The following is a 23,017-nucleotide window of genomic DNA, read 5'->3' on the forward strand; positions in this document are numbered from 1 at the left end:
TTAAAAATAGGTCTTTTTCGTCGGGTCAAGGAGTTGTCCAAATCGAACCAAACTCGGTATCGAGTATCCCATGGGTAACTAGATTGTAAAACAAAAAGAATTTTTGCTATAGCTGGCCTAGGAAAAAAGTTAGTTCATCGTACGTAAATTTCCGATTAATTCGAATAATTAATTTATAATAATTTTTTAAAAAGGTCTTTTTCATCGGGTCAAGGAGTTGTTCAAATCAAACCAAACTCGGTGTGGAGTATCCCCAGTGTAGGTAGAGTGTAGGACAAAGGAACTTTTTGCTATAGCTTGCCTAGCTTAAAGGTTTTTGTGTCTTAGTTTGATGTGAGAGAATAATATTTAAAGAAATAGTTTTTTTATCTTCAGATATTTGTTTTTGATGGATGTCAATTCGGAATTGAGGAGCAAATTGCTGGCCAGAATTCATGCGCAAGAAAAAGAAAAAGAAGAATGGTTGAAGAGGCAAAAGTCATTCAAAGGAAACAGTCCCAAGTTATCGAAATCATCTAAAATTCCAAAAAAGTCCACCATTCGACATAGATTTGCGTTACGCTTTGGAAATCTTTTGGCATCGGACATGATTGCTGCTAAACGCCATATAGTGAAAAGATTTCCAGGCGTAGTTGGAGTGAAATTCCTTTGTTCCAGAAAAAATCAAAGCCATTTTAATGGATGGATGTTCTTCAATTTGAGAATTAACCTATTCATGGCAGCATCCAAAATTATTCGAAAAAAGTCCAGAAAATTGTGCTATATGAACTGCATAAAGACGGAAATTAATGGATTTGAACGCGAGCCACTGTTTCCAGGAAAGAAAATTCGGGTCAAAGGTCGATTGTGCAAGCAGGAAGTTGTTGTTATTATGAAGAAGTTCAAAAAAGAAGGAAAAGGTAATGTCCGTGAGTTCAAGCATTGGACACTTCAAACAAGAAACGAAAAAATTGTTTAAATACGGCAAGCTGACGTTGAATACAAACGAAATTGATTCTGTAATTTGTTTTACTATAGACGTATCTGATTTTACTTGTAATTTGATTAAAATTGTTCCAAAAATTTGTTACTCAATGTGCTTATTATAGTAATTTTTGCAAATTTGTTCTTCTTTTCATTATTAGAAGTTGAAGTGTTGATGATAAATTGAATTCATTGATCCTCTGGTTTATTTGTAATTGAATTTTTCTGCCTGGGAAATTTTTTCCGAATAACGATTTGTTATTTGCGAATTTCGCGAATAACAATTTTTAAAAATAGGTATTTTTCATCGGGTCAAGGAGTCGTCCAAATCGAACCAAACTAGGTATTGAGTATCACCAGTGTAATCAGAGTGTAAAACAAAAAGATTTTTTGCAATATGTTGCCCAGTAAAAAGTTAGTATTTCATACGGAAATTTCCCATTAATTCGAATAATTAATTTAATGTAATTTTCAAAAATAGGTCTTTTTTATCGGGTCAAGGAGTTGTTCAAAGTAAACCAAATTGATATCCCAGACTACCAGTACTATATAGGTTGTAAAGCAAAAAGAACGGTCCGCCTAACTTTCCTAGAAAAAAAGTTAGTATTTTAATCGGAAATTTGCGAATTTCGCAAATAACGAATTTTAAAAATAGGTCTTTTTTATCGGGTCAATGAGTTGTTCAAATCAAACCAAACTCGGTATGGAGTATCCCATGTGTATCTAGAGTGTAAAACGAAAAGAATTTTTGGTATAGCTTGCCTAGGAAAAAAGTTCGTTTTTCGTACGGTAATTTGCGATTATTTCAAATAAATAATTTTTAAAATAGGTCTTTTTCATCGGGTCAAGGAGTTGTCCAAATCAAACCAAACTGGGTATGGAGCATACCGTGGGTACCTAGAGCATAAAACAAAAAGAATTTTTGCCATAGCTTGCCTAGGAAAAAAGTTAGTTTATCGTACGTAAATTTCCGATTAATTCGAATAATTAATTTATAATAATTTTTAAAAATAGGTCTTTTTTATCGGGTCAAGGAGTTGTTCAAAGTGAACCAAATTGATATCCCAGACTACCAGTACTATTTAGGTTGTAATGCAAAAAGAATGGTACGCCCAACTTTCCTAGAAAAAAAGTTAGTATTTCAATCGGAAATTTGCTATTATTTCAAATAACGAATTTTAAAAATAGGTCTTTTTCATCGGGTCAAGGAGTTGTTCAAAGTAAAACAAATTGATATCCCAGACTACCAGTACTACATAGGTTGTAATGCAAAAAGAACGGTCCGCCTAACTTTCCTAGAAAAAAAGTTAGTTTTTTAATCGGAAATTTGCGAATTTCGCAAATAACGAATTTTAAAAATAGGTCTTTTTTATCGGGTCAAGGAGTTGTTCAAAGTAAACCAAATTGATATCCCAGACTACCAGTACTATATAGGTTGTAATGCAAAAAGAACGGTCCGCCTAACTTTCCTAGAAAAAAAGTTAGTATTTTAATCGGAAGTTTGCGAATTTCGCAAATAACGAATTTTAAAAATAGGTCTTTTTTATCGGGTCAAGGAGTTGTTCAAAGTAAACCAAATTGATATCCCAGACTACCAGTACTGTTTAGGTTGTAATGCAAAAAGAACGGTCCGCCTAACTTTCCTAGAAAAAAAGTTAGGTTTTCATACGGAAATGTGCGATTATTTCGAATAACCTGAGATTTTTGAATTTTAAAAATAGGTCTTTTTCAACGGGTCAAGGAGTTGTTCAAATCGAACCAAACTTGGCATAGAGTATCCCCTGTGTACCTACAATCTAAAACAAAAATAATTTTTGCTATAGCTTGCCTAGGAAAAAAGTTAGTTTTTCATACGGAAATTTGCGAATTTCGCGAATAACGAATTTTAAAAATAGGTCTTTTTTATCGGGTCAAGAAATTGTTCAAATTGAACCAAACTTGGAATCGAGTATTCCATGGGTAACTAGATTGTAAAACAAAAAGAATTTTTGGCATAGTTTGCCTAGGAAAAAAGTTAGGTTTTCATACGGAAATGTGCGATTATTTCGAATAACCTGAGATTTTTGAATTTTAAAAATAGGTCTTTTTCAACGGGTCAAGGAGTTGTTCAAATCGAACCAAACTTGGCATAGAGTATCCCCTGTGTACCTAGAATCTAAAACAAAAATAATTTTTGCTATAGCTTGCCTAGGAAAAAAGTTAGTTTTTCATACGGAAATTTGCGAATTTCGCGAATAACGAATTTTAAAAATAGGTCTTTTTTATCGGGTCAAGAAATTGTTCAAATTGAAGCAAACTTGGAATCGAGTATTCCATGGGTAACTAGATTGTAAAACAAAAAGAATTTTTGGCATAGTTTGCCTAGGAAAAAAGTTAGGTTTTCATACGGAAATGTGCGAATTTCGCAAATAACGAATTTTAAAAATAGGTCTTTTTCGTCGGGTCAAGGAGTTGTCCAAATCAAACCAAACTCGGTATGGAGTATCCCCTGTGTACCTAGAGGCTAAAACAAAAAGAATTTTTGCTATAGCTTGCCTAGGAAAAAAGTTAGTATTTCATACGGAAATTTCGACTTATTCGATTATTCTATTTTTAAAAATATAGAAATTTTATCGGATCAAGGAGTTGTCCAAATCGAACCAAACTCGGTATCGAGTATCCCATGGGTAACTAGATTGTAAAACAAAAAGAATTTTTGCTATAGCTTGCCTAGGAAATGTAAAATTTATTTAATGAAGAGGTGCACCCCCCCCCTGCCCCGTTGAGACGCCGGTTAGTCGGTTTCCCCCCCGCTGGGATTTTGTGCACCTCATTGTGGGGACGTAAATGGCGTATTATGGACATGCCTGCAGCTGTCTGGATTGTCATTGTCAAAAAACCAGCTGGGGTGCTGGTTCAGGTAATGTAAAAAAAATGATGTTGCTTTGAAAACCCCGAGTCGTGGTAGCGCTTAAAATTTTTTTTTCACCGCATTCTAACGGTAGCGCTGAAAAATTTTTTTTCACCGCTTTCTGCTCGTAGCGCTGAAAACTTTTTTTTCACCGCTTAAGCGGTGAAAAAAAAGTTTTCACCGCTACTAGCATAATGCGGTGAAAAAAAATTTTTCAGCGCTACCACGAAGCGGTGAAAAAAAAGTTTTCACCGCTAAAATCGCTAATCTTACAAAAATTCACCGCTAAATTAATCGCTAATCTTGCAAAAATTCACCGCTATGAACGCATTGAACGCTAAAAGATGCGGGCGCTTTGCGGTGAAAAAACTTTTTTTTCACCGCTATTCACCGCTAATCTTACATTATTTTTTGCCCAAACCTCGACCCGGGAACCCCACTTGTGGGGGGATAAACTATTTACTCATATGGGTTTTTTTTGATCAGTCAATTTTGGCCGATCGATATATTCATCGTAGAGAAATGTGAGTGGTATCATTAAAAAGCTCGTCCAGCGTAGAATTCAAAACTAATTTTTTTTTGAAAATTGTTTTTTTTTCGAGGATTGCAGTCAGCGAGGGTTGCAGTTTTCTGTGAAAACGGGATAGTTAGCATGATTGCTCACATTTAGTGTGATTTTTCTTCAAATTTAGATCTTCTTTTATTAAAAATATTAATTCAAATTTGATTTCATGCCACAAAATTAATCAGTTTCAAGTCCGTGATAGACGAAAGGCGACAAAAAGTTTAGTTATGGTCTCATAGGGAAGTTAACTATCAAAAAAAATTGAATTATATTTGAAAGCTCTTTTTTAGAAATTTTTCGTATGTTTTTGTGTTCTTAGTTCACCTAGAGACTAGTAACTTCTCATATCGATGTTCCGTTAATGACTAACCTGATTTACAGTCTAGCGAAGTACAATGAACAAAAAATTTGTTTTCAAGTAATCGCTCGTGTTTTTTTTTGGCTTCGACTCATAGTTTTTGTTATTTTAATTGAAATTTTGATTTTCTTTTTGAGGTTTTACTAACTGTTTATAGTCCATGACATAGACTTTTTGACTAAAAAGGCAAAAATTTTGGTAAATTGCAGAAACTGAAGCTATCTTGAGCTTTGTGAGGACAGCTAACGGCTGGCAAGACTTTAAAAGTGATCTTTCGAGAGTTTTTTTTAACACTAACCGATCCTAAACTTCTTTTCGTGAACTGTTAGTCAATCACAGTAAAGAGAGGACCCCCCTGCTTTTTAATGCAAACAAAAATAATCTGGTTAATGGTTCTATCTTCTAACTATTCGTTATATGACTTCAATGCCACAAGATTTCAAAATTGAAAAAAATTTTGGATATTTACTTATTATGTGTCCCTCTTGAAATCTTATCGCATTATCCTGAGACCGATATTTCCCATTGGCTTAAAGAAAACCTTCAATGAATCATGGTTAAAAACAACAGAGAAGAGCTAATGGTTTAAATGGCTTCGACACTCTTCTCGCACTTGTATTTTGAACTTTTTGTTTTTGCCTGTTTTTGTTGTTGTTTCCATGGTCATAAGATTTATTGCAATGTCTTGTTGATAAACTATGCACGACAATTATTCTTGGTTTCCAATCGAGGCACAAAAAAGCGTTTTTTTACTTCCGTTCAAAGCTATTGAGTTTAACGGCTTTTAAGTCTTTAAAAGTGATTTTACAAGAAAATTTTTTTAACATTAACCGATGCTAAATTTGTTTTCGTAAACTGTAAGTCAATCTCAGTAAAATCGAACCCCCTTTTTTTCTACGTCAAACAAAATAATCTATTTAGTGGTTTTATCTACAAACTGTTGGTGTTATGACTTCGATGTATGAGTTTTTTTTATTTTTTACTTATTGGACGTCTTTTTTTCTCATAATTTTGGTTCCTTTTGAAATTTCAACACAATATCCTATTGTTGATTGTTGCTTTGGCTTTTAAAAAACGTTAACTCGATCATACACAAAGTATTCTTTTCTAATTAATTTTTGGATTTTGCCTGTTTTTGTTGATTTTCATAGCCAAGAAGACTATAAAATCTTTACTGTAAAGTCTTCTTGATGACTTATGAATGACGATTATCATTTTTTTCTCATGGAGGCCTATCATAGCGTCTTTATTAGCTTCCGTTGAATGCTATTGAAATTATTTGCTTTGATTCTTTGGGTTTTCTCAAATTTTTTGTGGTTTTTATGTATTTGTTCATGTTTGTTGATTTATTGGAGTCAAATTCTTAAAAAGAAGTATCCCATTGCTGTTAAAAAATTGATTGGAAGTAGAAAAGTTCTCGCTGAAAAATTCATTTCCTGATAGCTTCGACATTTTTTAGCTCATTTTTTTGAGTTTGCTCTTTTTGCCAGTATTTTTTATTCTTTAAGTAGCTGTAAAGTGTTGACCAGTCTCATAAGCTTGTAATTAAGGGTCGAATGATTTATTCAACCCGAAGCAGTTAGCTTGTAGCGGATAGTTTTGAAGTTTTTGATATTGTACTTTTTCAATTTTCTTTCAGTTTGTATGGTTTTTTTTGTCAACTTGTAAATTTTTCTAATCATTGAGAGGTCCCACCAAAATCCTTGTTTTTTTTCAAAACTAACATGGTTATCAATGTTATGACGTAAATGATGTTTTTTTATTGGGCAATATGTTTTCTCATAAAAAGTTATGTGAGTGATGTATTTGTCTCTTCCTTTAGCATAATCGCTTAATAAATGATCCAAAAGATTTTCAAATATGGCCCAATTGAAAGTGCATAATTTTCAGACAACAGCTAATGATTTTAATGACACCAATAGTTTGTGTTTCTGCAATGTTTGTAAACTTCTGTACGTAATTTTTTGAGTTTTTCTGCTTCTTTAGTCCATTGTGATGACTTAGTCTAACCAAATTCAGGTCCTATTTGTTTCATTATGACTTTTTGCAAAATTATGGAGAATTATTTCGTTAAAAGCTAATGATTTTAGGACTTTTGAAATTATTTGGTTTAAAAAATGTTTATTGATTTTTGAATACCGCCTCATTATTTCTTCTTTTTATCGACTTGTTACCTACTCTTATTAAGGAAAAATACTATCTGCAGCGTAGTTAGAAAAATTAAGATTGTGTAGTTAGGGTTTTTTCTGATTGTATTTTGACGCTGATACTAGGTGCTTTTAATTTTAGATATAGAGTTTTTGCCGTGCAATTTTTGTTTTTGCTTTTTTGTTGTTGTTTTTGTTTCTCGTTGTCTTTTAAATGACAGATCTCGTTGTATTGAGGCTTGGTATCGAGACTTAATTCAATTATTAGTTCGGTTGTGTAACGATTTTTTTAAACTCAAACATCTATTTTTGTTTATCTCTTTATCAAAATTTTTTTTGTTTACCTCTTTGCAAGTCGAAAGGCAGTTAAGTCAAAAATGTAGATGAGCGTGGGTCGGAACATCATGTGCGAACGCACATTAACGAGCCTCTTTGTCGTAATCGAGAACCACCGAGAGCATCTTCAACGGTTATCTTGTAAGATGTTACAATATGATATATAATGTTGCAAGTGAAAAGCCAGTATAAATGAGCTTACTATTATATTACTGTCATGCCTCAAGTGTCCATAGATAGTCCATAGCAAGGCAGTTATGGTTGAAATGAGGCACCATTGCAGAGACATAGACTCTGCGCTCTTAGTTTGAACCACTCGTTTTATATCTGATAAAGGGGCACCATAACTCACTAAGCAGGCTGCTGTGCAGATCACACCCAACACTGAGACCGCTCTGCTCAGACTGGAGGCAATGAAATTTGCATAAATCAGCGATGGGAATATGATACAGAAAGCGCCAAATAATTGCTGCAACACCACCATCTAAACGGAGTATTTCGACTTTTGCAATGTTTTTGGGCAAATTCTATTTTGGGCAATCATTGTGAGCTCTAGGAAGAGTGGAGTCATTTTAGAGGTGTCAGCCAATGAGAGGGGACCTTCGTTTTTGTAAGTGTTGTCTGACCCAACAAGCGGGGGGATCATAAATAATTTTCAAGAGTTCAATAAAGATTGAAAAGAGAATTCTGAAATTTAAGGAGAACAAGAGCAAATGAGAAGAATGAAGAATTCTTCAACAAAACAAACACTTCCTTATTTCAACTTTTAATGAGCAAAAACTTTTGATTCCGAATCAAAGTTTGATAACAAAGATTTGTATTAATTTAAAAAGCATTCAAATGTTCGGAATCCGTGCTCACTTCAAGTTAGACCATACCTCATGTTCAATTTAGCAAATACTGGAAAATCAAGCGTTGGGTTTTTTTGTTGAGCCTCCCCTTCCCCCTACAGTGCGACCCCCCCCCCCCTCTTTAGAGGACGTGCCAGTACTAAATCTAGTGAATCTAATAAAGGTAACAATTAATTAAAAATCGATGCTATAACTAATGTTTAATCGTTTTCATTTCAATTGTGGGTGCAATTACTGAGCGGTTTGTGTTTAGTGTGCACTTTACTTTAGTGTGAAAAAAATGGCATTTAGGTTTCTGTCAGAAAAAAATGGCGCTCTTGCAAGATTCTGGCAGAAAACATGCACAATAATGCATAATCTTGCAATGTATTGGCTGAATACGCCAGAATCTTACAAGATAACCATCCAATTTCAACTGGGTTTCAGTAACTCTAATTGTTTTGGGTGTTTTTCGCAAAATTGTACTCCAACAAAATGGGCACTCCTCCTACTATAGATGTAATGTTATGATGGCCTCATATCAAAGAATATTTTTAAGGTCAATTAAAAGATCAAGATTTGAGATCTGAATGCACAGGTTCTTAATTGGGTTCTAGGTGGGCTTTTTTAAATCAGTTTACCAATAATTCTTACCAGCTAAATTAATTTAATTATTTAAAAAAATGCAAGATTGATTGTGTACGGTAAAATTATGTAAGATAAGCGTTACAACGAAAAACTACCGCATTTTAGTGTTAATCTTACATAGTTAAGTGCTCATTTTGGTGTAAGATGAAATTCTCAACGCGGGAGTGCATTCCAGTTGCTGTAAAAGCTGAGAAAACATTTCAGCGAGCTCTAATGCGGAGTGAGCCTATATAATGCCAAGGCGCTTTCAACACATCCGATGCTAAAATTATGTAAGGTTCGCTTAGAAATTTTTGCGTTAAAAAGTAACTTTTAACCGCTAGTGAGCGCTTATTTTATATTTTTCCATTAATAATAATAATAATTTTGATTCCTGCGTAATCGCAGCGGAACAGCATTAGACCTACAGTAGCCTGTTCTCAGCTGGCCTTTTTCTTATTATTCCCCACATTTCAGACTATGCTTTTAATGAGCAGCATTGCTCTTTTTGGTGACTATAGCCACTTTTTTTGTGTCTGAAACTTTCACGTGGTACCATTAGTGTCGCCCGAGAGAAAAGCTCAATTGAAGCTGGTTTGGCTCTGGCAAAATACTCAAAAAACAAAAGCCAGGATTATTCCATTGACCTGATCTTTGGTGCACCTGAAGTACACGAGTATGTAGAGTCCTTCCAGAATAGAGCCAGTGACGTTCACTGTGATGACAGCCAAGTCCACCTTCAGCAGTCCGTATGCACTCCATAACATGCAGCTGGAAGATTAAAAATTGATCACACATTTTCTTTTAATACAATGGGAGTCCAAAACCATTAACAAAGTTTCGTTTAATTGAATCGAAAAAGAGTAATAAACCAAAACCGACTAACGATCGGTTAACAACTAACGACTAAAGACACCAACTGACAGTGTCAAACTTTTAGGACTACAAGGCCCCCCCCACACCCTGAAATTGTCTCCTCGGAACAGTTTCGGTGAATCGCATACTTTGAGACTAGTAAGGCGTAATGCTTTAAGAGAGCTGATCGTCGGCCACGTAATGCCGTCCGAGCACTACCTGTTTATCCCGTTTAAAGTCGAATGGGCGAGACGAAGAATCGGTCAAGCAAAAAAAATCGCATTAAAAAGACGACAGGACTAAAATAAATGCTACATACTTTGTTTGAGAGAAATTCAGAAGTAACTGAAGCTATCCATACATTTATATTTTTACTCATTTATTGCTCAGTTTTTTTTTCAAAAGGTTTTTAGAATAAATCTATTACCAATTAATACTATTAATTGAAACAAAAGTGGCCCAAATGAAAAAGTTAACGTGTGAATAGAACTCAATATTTTCTGTAAAATTTTCTGTTACTTATTTTCTTTCTAAAGTAAATTTAAACAACTTTATTTGATTTCAAATTTTTATGTCAGTACGTTCTTGATTCTTCCTCAAATCACTCAAATCCAAATAAAATACAAGAAAATGAAGAACTGAAAACGCAATCAAATAGCACACCATATTTAAACGGTGAAAGCGAAGATGATTGCGAAGCTCAAACTATCAACTTTGCATGTAGAAAAACGTAGCGAAAAACAAACAGAGCATTATTTTCAGAAATCAAAAGGAAGCATCAAAATCAATTTTCCTTTTTCGATTCAAGTGAAATATCAGCACAATTTTTTCAACAGCTTTTTTTGTACAGAAATACCGAACATTTCTTTTCTCAAAACTAAGCAGCAATACTACTCGAAGCACTTCCAATAACATCTTTTCTGATAGATCTTGTTCAAACCAAGCAAATTATTGTGACCAAAATTATGGAAAAATTTGATGACCAAATCTACCAACTTCGCGTTAAAGTATTTCACTACGTATTATAAGATAGTAATAAAGAATCTAGTGTTCAGAAGTTTAAGAGGGTTTAGACAGTCTTATAGGCCTAGCCATTGACTAATTTAAAAAAATGGGTCATTTTTCATAACAAACTAAAATGTTTTATTTCAAGTGTGGAAGGCTGTAGATATTTTATTTGATGCATACGGAAACTTTGTGTTGTTATTTGCATTGAGAAGTTCTATTTAGTTTTTTGTTAAACGTTGCATTACGGGTGGAAGAATGTGCCGGTTTGGTGTAGAATAGGGTGAATGGGGGGCTGATGTGGAGGGAGAGAGAGAGTGAAGTGGCGGGGGAATGAAGTATGAGGGGGGGGGGGGTCAAGTCGGAGGTCTAATTCTAAGAACCGCCATTCACACCATGCTTTTATGTTTCCAAAACGTTTTTGATGAATTATATACCTAAAGTTGAGTGAGCCAAAAGGCTGAGAACTCAATGACCTCCAGGCATTACCTGTTTATCTCGTTTTTGACAACGATTAGTTAAAAGAGTCGGGTGGAAAATTGGCCCAGCAAAAAATCGCATAAAACACCGAAGGACTAAAAGAATTGTTACAGTTAATTGAGAGCAATTAATAGTCAATGACATCAATCTCCATCATTTTATTCATAGTTCTATTCTCTATGCGCTCGAAGCGTTTAGCATCACACTCAAGCGCTCAAGACTCAAGTGCGCTCATTCCGCCTTCCAGACCCTGTAATTTCGAGCGCACAAAGATCAGGTGTACCCTCGAAATGGTCTGCATCAGGACGATTTCGTGCGCACACCGCAGCCTGGGCTGGCAACGGTTTTGCTGGATGCCGTTTGTGCAGACCATTTCACTTTGAAAGTATCTCAGGCCACCGACTCACGTGACCTGTGATACAGTGTCACGCATTATTTGTTTATATTTTATTCATCTTTTGACCTTTTGTTTAGCTCTTGTTCACCATATTTTTGCCCGAAATTTACCTCTTCAATTGCAATTGTTATTTTCCACGTCTGATGCTCTAGTTATATGTTAATTCATACATTATGTTCATCAAGATTAATTCTGTAAACTTCAGAACCCATGAGTCAGTTGTGTAATTCACACTTAAAGCTATTTTAATTTTAATAAAACTAGAGCAGCAAGGTTTAGTCTAGTTAGGTTGTCGCGTTATCACTTGAAAAATAGAGATCATATATTTGCACCGCATATAAAAATGAGATTCTAAGAGAGATTCTATATGAGATCACATGAACCATGAATCTGCACCAGTTTCCTGCAAGTGGCTACCCGGAGCCTAGTGTCACAGTAAAAAGACGACGTAAGAAACGACAAAAACGACGAAAAAACGATCTTTTCTTGCATATGAAAAACGACTTAAACGACGGAAACTAATGAAAACAAAGAAAACGAAGACAAAGCGACAAAAACGACAACAAAACGACGAAAACGACAACAAAACGACAAAAACGACAACAAAACGACAAAAACGACAACAAAACAACAAAAACGAAAACAAAACGACGAAAACGACAACAAAACGACAAAAACGACAACAAAACGACAAAAACAACAGTTTCTTACAAAAAGATTGTCGTTTTATCGTCGTTGTCCTCAACACGGGAAACCAGTACTGATGCATTTTTTGTCTGAATTCACACTTTCACGGTAAAAATTGAACCTGATCGGAATATGTTCGTACTAAAAATAAAGACTGAGAAATACTATGGTTCAGCGCTGAGTTACTATGTTACTATAATCCGGGTACTGCGGCGCTCTCTCAAATCAGTCTAATCGCCCGACTTGGCCTCTGTTTCATTTTAACCCCCGGGTGCCAGCCATGATTGGCGGCTGATCAAAAACCCAATATGTATTCAAATTGAGATGAGAGAACTTCAAATTGGGGTGTCGTAAGTTAATTTTTCCCACAAGAAAACAAAGCATTATTAATAGGTCTGAAAGTATTACTCAAGTCTGAAAGTTGAGCAGAAGAACGCTAAAAATATATAATTTCGAGAATTCATGACCATTAAGGGTTTTTGGAAACTACAGAACGCATTCTGGAATGTTTATCACCCAAGCTCTAGTTCTTTTATGGCTGTCGAATGCTTAGCAAGTTTCCATAAAATCCATATACGGCGTTTTAAGAGGCTAGTTTTCATTTTTAGAGGTCAACACGGGAAATGAGACTTTTTCGCATTAATAATAAATCGGAGGTCACAGTTTATGTCAAACAGAAGAGCACTAACTTGACAAAAAATGAGACGAAAGGGAATAATTGAACATTTTGGGTCCCTTCTTGCCACATCTGCACACACAATGGCCTGAAGAACAATCGCCAGGATTTTAATTTGATATTATTTCCTTCTTGTTTTCATTGATTTTTTTTTATTTTGTGTAAAAAAAGTTGTTCATACCAAGAAGATCAGATAAAGAAAACGTTAATTAACTGAAATTATATGAAAAAAGGGTTTATTTCGGTTGCACTAAATTGAGGCAAGAAGCCAATTAGCAAAACAAATTGGTGCAGAACACCACTATTTTGTGTCTGTCTTTTGTTTTTTAAGTTCTGATCAGTTTTACATTCTCATTCCTTTCTAAGGTTTATTAACCGTCTTACAACATTTTATCCTCTTCCCGTGTCTACAACCGAACTGTTCGTCATTTTTGGGCAAGTTCTAATGAAACTGTGACAAGCATCCCATACCAAACTCAAAGTACGAATCAGTACTGAGCACGTATAAGTGCAAGTCTTTCTCCACAAATCAGTACTGAATCATTACAGTATCGATCGCTTTAGTCATATCAGATTTGCATTACACATGGAAAGTTGATTCCCAAGTGTAATATCTTTTTCGAAAATTTTTCGAATTAAAATTTTGAATTGCGAGAAAAACTTTGTAACGTGCCACGATTGTGGTATTTTGAACGTGAAGTTTGATACTATGCCACATAACAATAAATAAAATTAATTCTAATCTTTTGTAATTGAATTTCAATTTTTTTGAGACTGTTCCTGCTTTACTTTGAAACCTAATTGCAGTTTTTCTTTAAAGTCCCAGATTTTGAATTTTTTATACAAACACATGACGAAGTGGCAACGAATGCGGCCAAATTATGATAAAGAAATGTGTAAAACGTTACAATACATTATGTCAAAAGCCGTCTTATATAATTGGGCCTTTATTTGGAATCCGAAAGCTAGTACTGCAAGCGTTCACTGCATGAATAATGCAAATACACTAAAATTTACTTTAGAATGTGTACCTTGGCAGTATAACAAAACCGCTGCTATGAATGAAGTTGGTAGTTGTGGGAGGGGAAGAGACTAAGGCAGACCCGATGTGGGCTCCTTTTACAGCCTTAAGGTATAGAGAGCTAGGGCTACTTATTTCTGCGCGCGAAGTAGACTTACCTATTTCTCTAAGACTAACCGACTCTGTAAAACACGAGAGGTGTATAATGTTTATTACGGTGATTAATACAAGTAGCACCGGAGTCAAAGGTATACACATGGTGTATCTAACTAAACTAATAGACTGACTATAGCAAGTTCAGTTCTCTCTATTTAAAAGAAAATAGTGTCTTCTCAGTCTCTGATTGGCCGAAGGTGTACGTTCAGGATTCCTACTGCTACATCCATCCGGGGTTTAGAGTTTTCAAATCCGAATTTGTGAGTTTGTAGCAGGAATATGGCGAACGTGTTGTCCTTTATCGATAGGTGGGTGATGTATGTGTAGAGTTGTGTCTTCTCTAAAGTGGGTTGTGACTTGAGCCGTCGTCTGTGGTCCCTGTTAGTGACTTGTGTCGTCAGTAAGTGGTTCAACCGATGGAGGAACCAGTGAGGGTGCCAGTTACAGGGTGTGCTGGCCAGTAACGTCTGTCCTGTTGAGATGTAGAGTGTGCCCAACTGCTTCCACTGTCTTGTAGTGGAGATTTGTTCCCAGTTGGGCGATCACTTGTAGTCTGTAGTCTCTGTCAGGGTGGTACAAGAAGATTTCTGTTCATCCCCATCTGGTACTAGAGTTGAACCAGTCGGGGTTTACCAGCTTACCTTCTGGTGGAAATCCATCTTTTATCTACTGTGCGAGCTACTTTTCTTATTAAATTATTAAATTACTGTTCAAATTTAATACCTTCTCAAATAGTTCCCGACCGGAGGAAAAAAAGAAAAGAACTGATCCTAATCTGAGGTTGTGGAAAAAATGACAGGATATAGATTACATTTAAGGGAGAAAAGTAAAAGGGTAAATAGAAATATAAAGACACAAAGAAAATATGTACGGTGAGACAAAGAACAGTGAGTCCTTAAAGTTTACAGAGGGACAGTGTGCCCTAATGGTGGTGTAGGACTTTGACCTACGTTCTGTACTCGAATTCAAAATCCGGGCCAGCATTGTCAGGATCTCTGAAGAAGTGTAGAAATCCTTGATCCTGTGCGAGGAGGGCAGTGAGGAATCTGGGATACAAGTCCGCATTACAGTGGGTTTGCATGGCCAGGAGGTGATTTAGGATTTGTGATTCCTCTGGTGAAGGCTGGTGGTTATTGAGCTTGTCACTCATCCAATCTCGGTAAAGAAGATGATTGAATGGATGACCGTGAGTGACTTCGGTTGACCCTCTTTTCACGCATCGGAGGTTTTCGATGGGTACAAGAATCGGGCGATTTGTCTTAGAGTATAAGGGCGAAAATATATAATAATTTTTGATGGGGTCAAAGTTGCGTAACGTTCCTTCACAGAATTCAGAATGGATTGTATAACTATAGTTTAAGTAATAGGGTGATGCTATTTTGGTGTTCGCGTAATGGAGGCGGGAGTTCATATGGATGATCGGGTTTGTATTCTGAAAATGATGTTGCACAAACAAATAGTTGTGCATCGTGTGCAGCATCTTAACTCGATTTACTTTGTGGTTCGTGTTATTGACATCCATTTGGGTAGGGTGAAGGAATCCAAACTGCCGAACTGCAAATAGAAGGGGTCGTATTTGGCATAAATTTTTTAGGGTGCTGTATCTCGTGTAAAGAAGGTGTTAAGGTAATCGTTTGGCCGATCTGCCAAAGCAAAGAAATACTTTGACAGATGCCAAAATTGTTCTCTAAATCGGGAATTGATGGGAAAATGTGCACACTCCAAGGGTAATTCTTTACCCCTTCCTTCGTGGACATACTCGTTTTCAAGCTGTCCTAGTGAACAAGAACTAGCCGTTGGTTTTAGAGTATGCTGAGGAGGGGTAGAGGTGTAATTTATCCTTTCTGGGACATGAATTCCTTGGAGGGTGTTAATTCCAAGGGAGTTGGTGAACTCGTGAAAACGGAAATTTGGCCCCTGAGAGCGGTGGAGGATGCCTTGTGTCGGCCCAAAGGGGTTGATTCGTCCGCGGGAGGGTGAGGGCTGTGAGCCTCGTGAAGAACTCTGGCTACATCGTGCCGGTGATTGTCCAGGTTGAATTTTAGGTGAACGAGCAGGGTAAATCTCGTGCTTTGTTGCTCGAGGTCGTCGCCTTGGTCTGGTGAGGGGTCGGTGCATGGGTAATTATCTGTGGATGTGGGTCGATCTTAGGGTGGTTGCACGAATGGCTGCTGAGGCTTAAGGGGGGAATAGTGGGCCCGTACGGCGGTGAGGATACGAGTTGACGATGTTGGGGAGGCGCAGGGAAGGTTGGTGGTGGATAGACTGATTGCTGTGAGCGTGGTGGTGGTCCACGAAACCTTCCTGAGGCCGCCCAGTTGGGGACGACTGTTTCTGGTGTGGAATTACCAGATTGTTCCACTTCGTCCGCCCAAGAAGGAAGGTGTGACTGTGACGAGTGGGGCACAGTCACGTGATGAAGTGGAGCTGTAGATGAAATTGGTGCTGGTGGTTGATTTCTGTGGAGCCGCAGCTCTTGTGACAAGCTGGTAGGTCCAGGGTTTAGTGAAGGTGAGCTCCCATCACTATCGATGTACAGGTGTAGTTCACCTGAACTAGAGGACGTGGCGGGTGAAGGCAGTGGGTTCACGCGCGCGTAAGTCGCCGTGTCCACAGACTGTGGCTGTGCTGACAATTGTGCCATCGTGAAGAGGGCTGGTGTTTGCATCTCGCAGACTGGTTCGGGTACTGGAGGGGTGAGGGGTGAGGGCAAGATGTCGTCGACCTCCAAAATAATGAGGTCATATGCCGTTGGTTCGACATTTGGTGGGATGGGTGATCCTTCTTGGGTGGTGGAGACTGCAGTGGAGTCACTAAAACACTAGAGTGTTAGATACGTGTACTTGGTAAATTTAGAATAAGTTCTTCCGGGATGTCGATCTCTTGGTAGTTAGGATCATCCTCGAAAGAATCTTGTGAAATAGAAACGGTGTGAGAGCGTTTACGTTGATTAGGTTGAAAAGTGTGCAATTGTAAAGATTGAAAATCAGGTTTTCGGCGTGCTTGTACTATTGGTGATTCATAGCATTGATAAATAGAGACTGGAAGAGTGGAGGTGTGTTTGTTTGAATTGTTGTGTGCTGGTGAAGAGAATTTCTTATAGAAATTTTCAAATTTTCTCTGTAATTGATTCAATTCATGTTGTGAATGTGGTGTGCCGCTTTCGACTGAGTGCTGTCGCCGTTTCTTAGGTGAGTGTTGTTTATAGTGCGTAGAATCAGCTTGTAGTACATGGAAGATTGTTTGTGAAAAAATACCAAAAAATCGGGATGTAATAATCTTAGCCAATGTGATATTTGGTCATAAAAGTGTTTTTAGATTATAGGTGTTAATCACACTACGAAATAGGCCGAAGATAAACCGGAATAAGTTAAAAACTTCCCAGATTATGGCTATTTCTTTTATTACGTACCAGGGATATCCGAAGATTCCAATGAGGGATTCTTTTAAATAACTGCCGTTTATTAAATCTTGCCAATCTAGGCGTCGAAGGGTGAAATCTTTTCCGTTTATAAATAATTTGTGGAAGTAATCATTATATTCGGTGCGTAGGCGTGAAAACTGTGCTTGTAATTGTGCTTGTTTTGCAAGATCTGCAAAATTTACTGCACATGCTACTTCAAATTTCTCCGCTACATCATCTACTAATTGGTTAAAACGCATCTTATCTACGGATTTTGTCCAGTCATGTTGACTGTAAATACCGAGTTGTTGTGCGGTAAAGTGGGCGTGGGTGAAGTGATTATCTACTTCAGCTGGCGTGAAAATTTTAACAGGGTTGTGCGCTTTAATTGGGTAGGGTGTTAAGCGATATGTCTTATCGCCGTCTACATCAAATTAAATTTGTTGGTCAAAATTATCTGATTTACATGGTGCTTTAATAGACCAAGGGAAGGTTTTACGGGTGACTTGATCTACAAATTGTACTTTATTTTGGGAATAGATAGGGATGCGTTGAAAACATTGATCCTTAAGTACATAGAGTGGTGATTGAACTGTTTTACATTGATAGAGTGAGATAACTTTTTGGCTTCTAAGTGTAGCGAATGTGTTTCACTGTCCTGTGATGACTTAACCTACTAGGGGGAATTTTGGCGTAAGGAGATTAAAAGCGGTTTGTTTGAGATCTCTATCGAGGTCACAAAATTTTTTTTGTATATATTTAAACTTGTTTGGTCCATTTCGAGTAATACTCGACTAATCATGTAGTGAAGTTTTGCATCAATTTGGAAATTAGGTTGGACTGCACCCAACCAGGTTTGCTTTCTAAATAATTCGTATTTTTCCGATTTACGGTAGAGTTGGGTTTCCTCTGGAATTACATATCCATTTTTGAGTTTTTGCTTTAGTGTAGGGTGTTATAGGAGGTGGTTTGTTAGGGCCGATTATGTGGACATCGTCAAAGTCAGATGATGGTGTACCTGAGGCAAAGTTAAAACCTTCTTGGTATTGGATGAAAATGTCCTGGTATTGGGCAGCATAATATGGGCGATCTTCATAACATTTAAAAATAGGTTTTGTGAGAACCTCAAAACGTGATAGTGCATATTCATCATAGAGGTGTTTTTGGAAACGACTACTATACATGTGTGGTTCGTGTTCATGAATATTGTTAGTTTCATTGTTTTCTAGTGTTTCAATAAAATATCGCCAACATCAAAAATTTTACAGTGGTGTTCGGGTTCCCAAATTACTGTGGCTTTAATAGCGTGATTTGGTTCACAATAGCCTCGGTCAATATCACATTTAATTCGGTCTTTGCCGTAGTACATGTGTTCGGAGGCAACATCAAAGGTGAGAGTGATGTTTGTTAATTGAAGTGACCATCCTAGTGTATGGATGACATGATATTCATTTTGGTGGTTTTTACCGGGACAGTTAGCCCAAGGATTATCAATGGCATTAGGGATCCAATTGCGATCATTTGGATTATTGACCAGGCTTCCGTGTTGGAAAGCAAAGGGTATGTAGCGGTCGAACTGAAAACGACCTTGTTTTCCCTCGATTCGTGCTTGCCATTGGGGGTCACCAAGCACATGATTGGATGTGTTGGGTGTAGTAGTAATTTTAGCTTATTAAACCAATGCGTGTAAGTTCTCTGCGAGCTTCAATTTCTGTGGGAAAGAAAGGCCTTTCCATATTACTAACATACGAATTATCATGATCAAACCGATAGCCTCGTTTGAGTGATATTTTGTGACAGAAAACTTCTTTGTCAGTAAGTTTTGCGTAAATGGCATAAGCTCGTACTTGTATTGTTCGAATATGTGAGAATAATTGAACTTGTGCTGGAAGGATCTGAAAATCTGCTGGCTTAATCTTATATTCACCAATTATATTAAGTTAATTATATTAATATAATACTGCACATTTGTAATAAGTTTTGATGAGCAGTCATAATGCGTGACTACAAGATCTTGTATTCCTGTTTTAGGTGTTGAAATGTTCTGTTGATTAATTGTGATTGGAGGTTTAATTGGAAGTGTGTATGAAAAGAATAAATTAATCAAGATTCGAATTAGATTTGTAATTGACATGTGTAGGAGAGTCCAGAGTGTGGATTATAGAAAACATCTTGCGGTGTTTTTTGTGTATCTATCAAATTTATAGTGTATCTCTTGACAAATAAATGGTGAAGGGTTTGTTTTAACCCGAGAAATAGGTGGAGCCGCAGCTTGTGGGTGAAAGATAAGTTTAAATTGTTCAACAACAATTTCACCTGAAAAGGTGATTTTCGATTGTTTTAAGAGATTGTGTGCTCTCTGTTTTTGAACAGGTATTATCTTATATGACTTCGAAATTCTTTGTTTAGCCCAACTATGTAATTGTTCACCGTTGTTATGGTCTCCAAAAAGGGTGGGAGGTGGTACAATAAACTTGGGATCATGTTTTAATGGTAGGGTGCGGTAGGTTCTTGTAGTGTCTGGTTGTTTGCCAACACAGTGGTGAAGATGTTGGTCAGAGTCCGGTGTTGCTGTATTTGAACTTAATGTTATTATTGGTGGAGTTCCTGTAAAACTGAGTGGTAAAGAACTTTGAAAGGTCGGTGATGAATTGATTATATTAAATGAGTGATTCCAATGTGCCTGTGAAAGTATACGTTCAAGATTAGTTACTGGTCCTTGTGGCGGATTGAAAGGATTACTTGCAATTTGTGACGGAGTAGATGAAGAAAATTGTGAAATAATTGGATCAGAATTAGAATTATCAGAAAGTAGGCTTATGTCATGTGGTGTTTCAGGTAGGTGAGAAACTCTGTGAATTGGCTGTGGCAATTCAGAACTATTTGTTTTGTCTGTGTTAGCAAAATTTATTGGTTGAGTGGAGAATTGAGGGGTGTTTGGGTAATTAAGGAGTTCAAGTTGTGGTGCTCGTGGTGGGGCTGGTATAAACATGGGAGGTGGAAGTGTTGTTTTAGGAAGAAAACCAGAGTATGGTAGTAAAGAAGTTAGTTGGGGGGTATGTTGTTGTTGTTGTTGTTGTTGTTGGTGGTGATGTAATTGCGTCTGGTGTATCTGCGTTTGGCTTTGATGGGGGGATAAGGGATTACCGATTGTGGGGTAAAGGGGGGGGGGGAGAATATCCAGTAGGACGATGTCTATCTGCAGATTTGGCAGTAGTAATGACTGAGTATGTGTGTTCCTCAGTTTCTTGTGTTTGTGATTTTTTATTAAAGAGTTTAAATTATGACTTTTTGGGGTTCGATTGTTTCGTGGCTTCACTGTATGAGCAACTAGATAATTCTGATGCGGGGAGCACTTGGGTTAGTGTTTGGTTGTTGACTAGAGGACGCAATTGTGATGAAAGTGACGGACCCAGTGCGGGGCAATTATCGCAATAATATACTTGATAGTTATTAGCTGTGGGAATAACAATTATCAAAAGATTTAAAGTGGGTACACTTATAAAAAATCACGAGAAAATACTGATAAAATTTAGTGATTGTATAATCTTTTCTCTCAAACGAGAAAATTACTTGTGGATGGGTAGTTTTACTTTGAGTGTTGTTTGTCTGATTGTTGTTTAAGGATTTTTTGGTTTTGTTCATCCAAACGAAGAAGGTCTTTAATATATTTTATATCATAAGAAGCAGGAAATGCGTAGAGATTATTAATTACACAATATCTGTGTAGAGAATTTCTGAAAGTTTTGGTGTTGCTTGTGGTGGAAAAATTGGGAGATAGAAGAGAGCTATATGTTCGTTATTAAAATCTCTAATAAACAACCCATTCACAACAAGTGTGTGAATACAAAATGTGATCTAGATTATAAAATATATCTTGAAAACGAACCTTTTTAGGTTTGAAATTTTGGATATATCTAAATGTATCTGCGTAGGGTGTTCTTCTAAAAATTATTTCGAGTCTGTGTTGTGAAGTTATAAGCATACCTGCTTTGATTTTCTGTAGAAGGTGATTTCAGTTTTGTGTTACTGAAAAGGAGAGACTTTGGCTGGTTGAATCAAGCTTTCAGTGCTGTGAGACCGAAAGCGTCTGTTGATTGTGGAGGCTTCGGTGAGCAGTTTCGTTGGAGCTTCTTAAGGCTGATTTGTAGCTGTGTTAGATGCGAGGAAAGGCTATGAACTGTACTGTGAGAGTGTTCTTGTAGTTAGAGAGAAAGTGAACTTAAAGAGAAAAACAATTTTTGTTAAATTTTTTCTAAGGTAAGATTAAGAGAGAGAGAGAGAGAGAGAGAGAGAGAGTGAAGAAGAGAATGGAGAGTTAAGAGAAGTGTTGAGTTAGGAGACTAGAAAGAAAGACAGAGAAGTTTTAAGTTGGAGGCAACTAGGTTGAGAGAGCGAAAGACTGTGAAGTGATTTTAGACGATGCGATTTGGCCGGACCACGACTTTTCATTCGGGTGAAAAAAGTTACCGAATCAGATCTTGGCAAATAAATGAGATTAGGGAATTCTTCCCAGACCGATCTTTGAGTCGGTTATTAACTTAATTTTTGGTTACTTTCCTTTTGATTATCATCGTGGGGAACGGCCTGTAATTCCCTTCTTTTCATTTCCTAATGGAAGGGTTTTTGTGGTTCTGCTAGGGTAGCAGGTGAAAAGATAGTCCGTGTTCTTTGTTTACTATACTAAGCTGTTTAAATAACTGCCCCTATGAAAGTAATTTTATTAAGGCGGAGAAGGGTTAAAGAACTATGTGATTTATTCCTCTCGTATTAGAGAACGAGGGAATTATATTTTTACTGGGTTTGTTTTTACTGGGTATTTAGCGTGCTAAGCTAAGTTGTATTCGGCTAAAGAAAGCGAGAGGAGGTGTATTATATGTGTTAACTGTATAGTTTTATATATAGCTACAGATTTTGCGTTCGTGAAGCCGAATTTTTTGATTGTGGTATGAATACTCTAGTCTTTATCGGCTGTCGTCGGAGACGTGTATCCCTTGTATTGTGGTTTTCCGAAGTATGTTTGGGTATTTCAGACAGGCTACAAGGTGGTGGGGGTAAAGGGTCATCGGTTAATGGTATGTCTGGGATGTCTGGACTGAACGAGACAGTTTCGATTTGATTTGTTAAGCGTCGGCTTTTTAGGATGGAGTTGTAAAAGGGATTTATCCGAGAAATATTTTGTCATTTGTTCTTGAACGAAGAGTTCTTTCGGGTAATATGGTACAATGTTACTTCTGTGACGGGTGATTTGTTTACCAGAAAAATCTTCTAATTTATAAGTAACTAAGGTGGGAGTGTCAATTATTTTATAAGGTCCAATCCTTTGTGGTTGGATCTTCTTTGAAATACCAAGCTGTGTAGTCTTATTAACTGTTAATACATAAGTGTTTATTTTTAGTGGTGAAGCCGTTCCAAAACGACGATTAATAAATGAACGTAGATGTTTATTTTGATTTAAATAGTTATGTACTTCGTTATATATTTCCGAGTGTATTTTTTCACGATTTAGAAACCAATATGCCAAGGTTACTTTCTGTAACTTTTTAATTTGAGGGTGATGACCGAGGTGGTCAGTGTGTGTATGTTTTGGTAAAGAGGAACAAGGTGAAGTGTCTGTGGGT

General features: G+C 36.8%; 1 protein-coding gene across 1 annotated transcript in view; it reads right to left on the minus strand.

The window, feature by feature from the left end:
- Positions 1-23,017, minus strand: part of LOC142335942 (sugar transporter SWEET1-like) — a 95,877-nt gene that overhangs the window by 53,990 nt on the left and 18,870 nt on the right. The window contains exons 3-5 of the mRNA XM_075384348.1: positions 12,830-12,904; positions 9,364-9,487; positions 7,462-7,743 (exon numbers count right to left, since the gene is read on the minus strand). Coding sequence (XP_075240463.1) covers positions 7,462-7,743; positions 9,364-9,487; positions 12,830-12,904 — 481 coding nt within the window. The remainder of the gene's footprint in view (positions 1-7,461; positions 7,744-9,363; positions 9,488-12,829; positions 12,905-23,017) is intronic.

Source organism: Convolutriloba macropyga, chromosome 3 (genome assembly GCF_964194025.1).
Source record: "Convolutriloba macropyga chromosome 3, txConMacr16.3, whole genome shotgun sequence".
Classification (NCBI taxonomy): domain Eukaryota; kingdom Metazoa; phylum Xenacoelomorpha; order Acoela; family Convolutidae; genus Convolutriloba; species Convolutriloba macropyga.